This window comes from Rana temporaria, chromosome 4, assembly GCF_905171775.1.
Source record: "Rana temporaria chromosome 4, aRanTem1.1, whole genome shotgun sequence".
NCBI classification, from domain to species: domain Eukaryota; kingdom Metazoa; phylum Chordata; class Amphibia; order Anura; family Ranidae; genus Rana; species Rana temporaria.
This window is the reverse complement of record NC_053492.1, coordinates 109,826,526-109,833,153: the sequence shown is the minus strand read 5'-3', so window position 1 is coordinate 109,833,153 and position 6,628 is coordinate 109,826,526. Positions and strand designations below refer to the sequence as shown.

The 6,628-nt window shown below is 44.0% G+C and overlaps 1 protein-coding gene across 1 annotated transcript; it reads left to right on the top strand.

Annotated features, from left to right (window-relative positions):
- The first annotated feature begins 3,544 nt into the window (after positions 1-3,544).
- Positions 3,545-5,872, top strand: LOC120935642 (putative nuclease HARBI1). The gene is made up of 3 exons (XM_040347693.1): positions 3,545-3,640; positions 3,779-4,003; positions 5,064-5,872. Exons 1-3 carry the CDS (start codon positions 3,545-3,547, stop codon positions 5,826-5,828), a joined length of 1,086 nt encoding a protein of 361 aa, XP_040203627.1. The 3' UTR covers positions 5,829-5,872.
- The last annotated feature ends 756 nt before the right edge of the window (positions 5,873-6,628 follow it).

The following is a 6,628-nucleotide window of genomic DNA, read 5'->3' as shown; positions in this document are numbered from 1 at the left end:
ATCAGCGGGAACGCCCCCGGCGCCATTTTTAAATCGAAAAAAAGATCCGACAGTGTAACACAGTGTGACACTGTCGGATCTCAGCCCTATCTATGCGTAACTGATTCTATGAATCAGGTGCATAGATAGGACCAGAAAAAATCCGAGATACGATGGTGTATCTGAGATACACCGTCGTATCTCTTTTGTGAATCTGGCCCTGTGTATTTTTGTCACTTCTGCTAGCTAGATTACTCATAAAATGCGTAATATACTACAGTGTTGGTCATGGTAATGGAATTATATAGATGGCAGGATTGTATTTTAGAGATTGAAGACCCAGACGGCTTCATGTTGGTTTTGCAATAAAGTTTACTAATTTCTCACTATCAGTGTAATAAATGAACTACAACTATAGTGGCTGATTCTGCTGAGACCAGGCCTAAGGGTAAGGGGGTCCCAGTGTGGTGTCCATGCTCTTCCACTCTATCAGCACAGGATGCCTTTAAAGGCCTGTCACCATTAGCCTAACATAGGCTGGAAATTCATAAACAAACCCGAATTGTAGATTGAACCTAGAGTGTGTGTAGACAGAGGAGTATACTGTTTATATAAATCAGACAGACAGAGGCTGTGCACCTCACTGGATGTCCTTACTAGTCGTATAATACCCCAGAAAGGCCAGTAGACTGGACAAAGCACTAGATTGCAATTCTGGACCTCTCTGAACCACACAATATACTGTAGATCTACAGTGAATGCCCTACTTAAAGTGATTGTAAACCCTCAAATGTTTTCCTAAAATATTAAACATGACATACTTGCCAGCTCTGTGCAATGGTTTTCCACACAGTAGCCCCATTCCTCCTCTTTTCGTGTCCCCCGCCATGCTCCTGCCCCCCCCCCTGTGTGTCCCCTTATAGCAAAGCTACTTGCTATGGGGGTACACGTGCGTGCTCGCTCCCAAGCCCCGCTCTGTGTTTTTATAAGACACACAGAGCAGGGCTTGGCCCTGCCCCCTGCCCCCTGCTCCCACCTCACTGGCTGTGATTGACAGCAGAAGGTGCTGTGTTTAATCCAATGAGGAGGGAGAGAGCTACTGCTCTTGAGCAAACCACTTGATCGAGATCGGGCTCAGGTAAGTATAAGGGGGGTCTGGAGGGAGCTGCATGCAGAAGGTTTTTTAACCTTCATGGATAGAATGCATGAATGTAAAAAGCTCTCTGCCTTTAGAACCACTATATGTGACTCAGTTATCAAATGTTTGCAGATCTAACCCAACTCAAGGGTCAATCTACCCATGGGTGATATTTCAGTGCGTTGTTTAGATCTGGAGAGATAGTTCAGCAAGAAATGTTTATGTGTCCCAACACAAGATGTCTGAACTTAAAGAGAAGCCCCCTCATGAAAAAATTCAAAGTCAGTAGCTACGAATACTGTAGCTGCTAACTTATAATAATAGGACACTTACAGTCCTGGAATCCAGCAATGTCGGCACCTCAGCCAATGTTTCCATCGGCTCTTTGGTGCGGCCACCGCCATTGCCTGAAAAGGAAACCGGCAGTGAAGCCTTGCCCAGCGGAGGGCAAAGGAGAAGGTGGGGCCGAACTTCTGGGGGACCTCGCCACAGCCAGGTCTCCCAGAAGTGGGGACAGGTACCTGTCAAGACCATCAGAGCTTCCTCTTTTGGGTGCTTAGCGCCCCTTTACTTTCAGAAAGGACGATATGTTAAATTTAGTGGGGAATGAGGGAGTTATGTTGCTCTCATTCTTAATTTTGTCAAATTTGGCTGTCGCCAAATCTGGATTGTTCTGTGAGTCAGTCTGCGTTCCAGGGATGCAGTTTCATCTCTGGGCGACAGGTGGCGCCAGAGAGGTCCAGGCGGAGCCGCTTCTTCTCAGCAGCCAATTGGAGGAGTTTTCCCTCGCGGGGCATGCTGGGAGGGGTATTTCTGTGGCGGAGGCCGTTGTTCTGGGTTCTTCGTGGGTTCCTGGTTCCAGGTGCGGCACCCACCTTTAGGGTGTGCGCACATCGCGGGCCCAACCACTATGGCCTACCTGGCCTGGGGTCGCGCGTTACGCAGAGTTTCTGACTCTGGGCCCTTCAGGCCTGGAGCAACTGATGCTACCAAGGGGCCCCAGTGACTTACTGGGTCCCCACTTCTACTGATAAGATCCCAGGCTGTATGCCGTTCGGTGGGGGATCGGCTTGAGGAGAACCCGGAGGCAGGTTATCCAAAAGGGCTTGAACGAACCATCGGGAAACTGGTGACAGGACATTGACAGGTACACTTGCACTGTCAACCGGTGACCCTAACGTAATTTACTGGGAGGATTCGCTCTACTGCTCAATCTAATCTTGCACTAGGCCTGTGGCAGAGGCCCCAACATTTAAATAAAGCCAAGTCGGTGGCAGAGACTTGTTCTTTCCAGAAGCTTTAAGTGACGCTCTGGCTGCCAGGCCTGTGAGAGAGGTCTGTCCAGGGGCACTTCACCCACTCCGGCGGGAGTGGCGAGGTACTGATACAGCTGCTAGAAGGCAGGACTGCTTTCTTCATCCAAAGCCTGATACTGCAAAGTTATTCTAATTTCATCAACCTATCCTGTCTACCTCAAGTTGATGTGTTGGTCGTGTTGGGCCAAGAAATAAAGCATTCAGAAAACTTCATCTACCGATTGGACATTCGATTACTGCTCTACTCGCTACCTTCACCCCTAGACACCACATAGAGGTAACTTAATACGCCAATCCCAAATCAATCAGTGGCTCCTGAGGGGGTAGCGCTACAGGTGGTCAACAGATAGCATTACACCAAGGTAGCCAGAAATAAAACTGGAAGTTATAGTGGAGCTCTCTCATCTCAGGGCCTTTACTGTGCTTTTTTTTTTTATTATTGTCCAAAATGTAGTTAGTGCTTTTTGAGGAGGGGTTATTGGCATAATCCATAAGACACACAGAGCATAGCTTGGCCCCGCCCCTCACTCTCTCTCCTTACTGACTGTGATTGACCAGGAGCCAGTGACTCCTACTTCTGTGTCTGAGTCAATGAGGAGGGAGCGAGTGTATAGAGCTGCTGCTCTTAGGCCTCGTACACACGACCGAGAAACTCGACGGGCGAAACACATCGAGTTCCTCGTCGAGTTCCTTGTTGGACTTGTTCCGAGGCTCGACGGGCTTGCTGTGCGTACACACGTAATAGACAACAATTTACTCGTTCTCCAGCGTGGTGACGCTCACCACGTACGACGGCACTATAAATGGGAGGTTTGAATTCTTTGGCGCCACCCTTGGGGCTGCTTTTGCTGATATCGTGTTTCCGCGTGTTAGTAAAAGTTTGGTGAGTGACGATTCGCGTTTTTCATTCGTCGTGCTTTCATATCGTTTTCTGCCGTTCAGTTTGTGCTTGTGGGATCGTAGCTTGTTTATCGGGACGTGCGGTCAGGTCGTATTGTTTTACATTGCGGTTCTGTGCGCTCGTTTAAGATTTTCACTGCGTTCTTCCTAGCACTTGCTGTTCTTCAGTGCGGTCTGATTGTGCGGTCTGATTACACGGTCGTTTCTAGCCATGTTGCAGGCACCTGATCGTCGTAGGCGACTTCGTGCTATGCAAATGTATGGTTCAGGTCTTGTTGCTTTAGACCTAGACCCAGCCATGAACAGGGTGAGGAGGAGTTCATGGACCAAGAATTGGTTGCTCCGTAGGAACCAATTCTGTCATATGCCTCTGCTGCGGGAGATCCAGGAAAATAATCCTGTAGATTACAGGAATTTTCTGAGGATGTCTGATCCTGTCTTTCAGCAGCTGTTGGCTTTGGTGTCGCCTTATATTACCAGGCAGGACACTGTTATGCGGGAAGCCATCAGCGCTGAACAGAGGCTAGTTGCCACCTTACGGTATCTGGCAACTGGGAGAAGCTTGCAGGACTTAAAGTTCTCGACGGGCATCTCCCCCCAGGCTCTGGGCCTCATAATCCCAGATACCTGTTCTGCCATCATCCAGGTTCTGCAGGATGACTATATGAGGGTAAGTTTTCTCCTTTAAGATCACATGTAATGTTTTTAATGTATGCTAATGTATTGTAATTATTCCCTTCCTCCCTACTTACCATGCTTGTAATGTACTGTGAATGTCCCCTTTGCCCCCATGCATGCTCTAAGCTCTTATTGATGTCCCTTTTTAAGGCCCACATGCCTATTTCCCTTCACTTACCTCCCCAGCATGCTATCCTGGGCCCTAACACACCTAGCCTAGTCACTTTACAATGTATTGTGTTATTGTAATGTTCCCCCCCCACCTCCAAAATGTGTATAAAAGTGTAGGTTCACCCAGAAAAAGTTGAACAAATATTGGTGAACCTAGACTTTAATAGTCATTTTGGAGAGGGCTAGATGAGTTTGGGAGTTTCATGGTGGAAAAAAAAAAAGGAACTCCCAAACTCATCTAGCCCTCTCCAAAATGTGTATTAAAGTGTAGGTTCACCCAGAAAAAGTTGAACAAATATTGGTGAACCTAGACTTTAATAGTCATTTTGGAGAGGGCTAGATGAGTTTGGGAGTTTCATGGTGGAAAAAAAAAAAGGAACTCCCAAACTCATCTAGCCCTCTCCAAAATGTGTATTAAAGTGTAGGTTCACCCAGAAAAAGTTGAACAAATATTGGTGAACCTAGACTTTAATAGTCATTTTGGAGAGGGCTAGATGAGTTTGGGAGTTTCATGGTGGAAAAAAAAAAGGAACTCCCAAACTCATCTAGCCCTCTCCAAAATGTGTATAAAAGTGTAGGTTCACCCAGAAAAAGTTGAACAAATATTGGTGAACCTAGACTTTAATAGTCATTTTGGAGAGGGCTAGATGAGTTTGGGAGTTTAGGAATAATTATTTTTTATTTTTTTTTTATTTTTTATCTCCCAAATTTGATCATTGATCCATCAGAGGGGGTGATGTAAGTGCTAATTGTGCATTATATTTTAGTTGTAAAAAGCTCTTTTAATTTAAAAGTTAGAATAATTATGATGTCTTTGTCTAACGTGCTTGCAATGTTATGTTCCAAATATTTCTAAAATATTTTATTTTTCTATTACACAGCTTCCGTCCACGCCACAGGAATGGCAGACTGTGGCAGCGGAGTTTGAGACGCGTTGGAACTTCCCCAACTGCGGGGGAGCCATCGACGGAAAGCACGTCCGCATCGTGCCTCCACCCCGTTCTGGTTCTGAGTTCTACAATTATAAGGGGTTCAACAGTATTGTGCTGATGGCGGTGGTGTCAGCACAGTACGAATTTCTGTACGTTGATGTGGGCAAGAACGGCCGGATGTCGGATGGGGGAGCTTTCAGGCAGACTGAGTTCGGGGAACGACTCCAAGATGAAGATCTTGCATTGCCACCGGATGCGGACAACGTGGAAGGACTCCCCTTCGTCTTCTTGGCTGATGAAGCTTTTGGCCTGGGACCCCATCTAATGAGGCCATTCCCCCAGCGCACCCTCACCCCAGAGAGGAGTGTTTTTAATTACCGGCTGGCCAGAGCCCGGAGGGTGGTGGAGAATGCCTTCGGGATAATGGCCAGCCGGTTCCGCCTGTTCCTAACCTCGATCCATATGGCGGAGTACAAATGGAACTATATCGTATTTGCATGCTGCATTTTACATAATTTTTTGAGACGAAATTCCACAAACTATATGGCCATGGTTGGGCCTGAGGCTGGACTTAACAATCCCGAGCAAATCTTGCCGGGCCTGGAACCTGCCCGTACTGGCTTGCCCCCCCAAAGTGGCCGTGCAGTCCGTGACCAATATATGGAGTATTTTATGGGTAGGGGGGCCATTCCCTCACAAGCCAATTTGGCTTAGCTTTGTTTTATCACATTATAAATCAGTGTACCCAAAAATTTAAATTTGGTCGCTTGTGTTTTTTGAAGTTGCCTCATCATTTTACATAATGTACTACATGTAGTGTCAAGTGTATTTTCCTTGCCAACTCACAACCATTTCCCAGGTAACACACAAAGTAAACACATGTAAAGTTACAGGTTCTTTAATCAAAACACCACACACTTTATTTTTTACGATTATTTTATTTATTTTAACAATCTTCTTACCAATTTGTGATTTGTACATTTTTTAAACAAATTTTTGAAGATATCAAAATCTCTTTATATATTTTTTTTTGGTTTTTTTGATTCACAACAATCACTTTATATTTTTTTTTTTTTTATTTTTGATTCACAACAAGATAAAAATCTCTTTATATATTTTTTTTTTTTTTTTTGATTCACAACAAGATAAAAATCTCTTTATATATTTTTTTGGTTTTTTTGATTCACAACAATCACTTCATATTTTTTTTTTTTTTTTTTTTGATTCACAACAAGATAAAAATCTCTTTATATATTTTTTTTTTTTTTTTTGATTCACAACAAGATAAAAATCTCTTTATATATTTTTTTGGTTTTTTTGATTCACAACAATCTCTTTATATTTTTTTTTATTTTTGGTTTTTTTAGATTCACAACAAGATAAAAATCTCTTTATATATTTTTTTGGTTTTTTTTGATTCACAACAATCACTTTATATTTTTTTTTTTTTTTGGTTTTTTTAGATTCACAACAAGATAAAAATCTCTTTATATATTTTTTTGGTTTTTTTGATT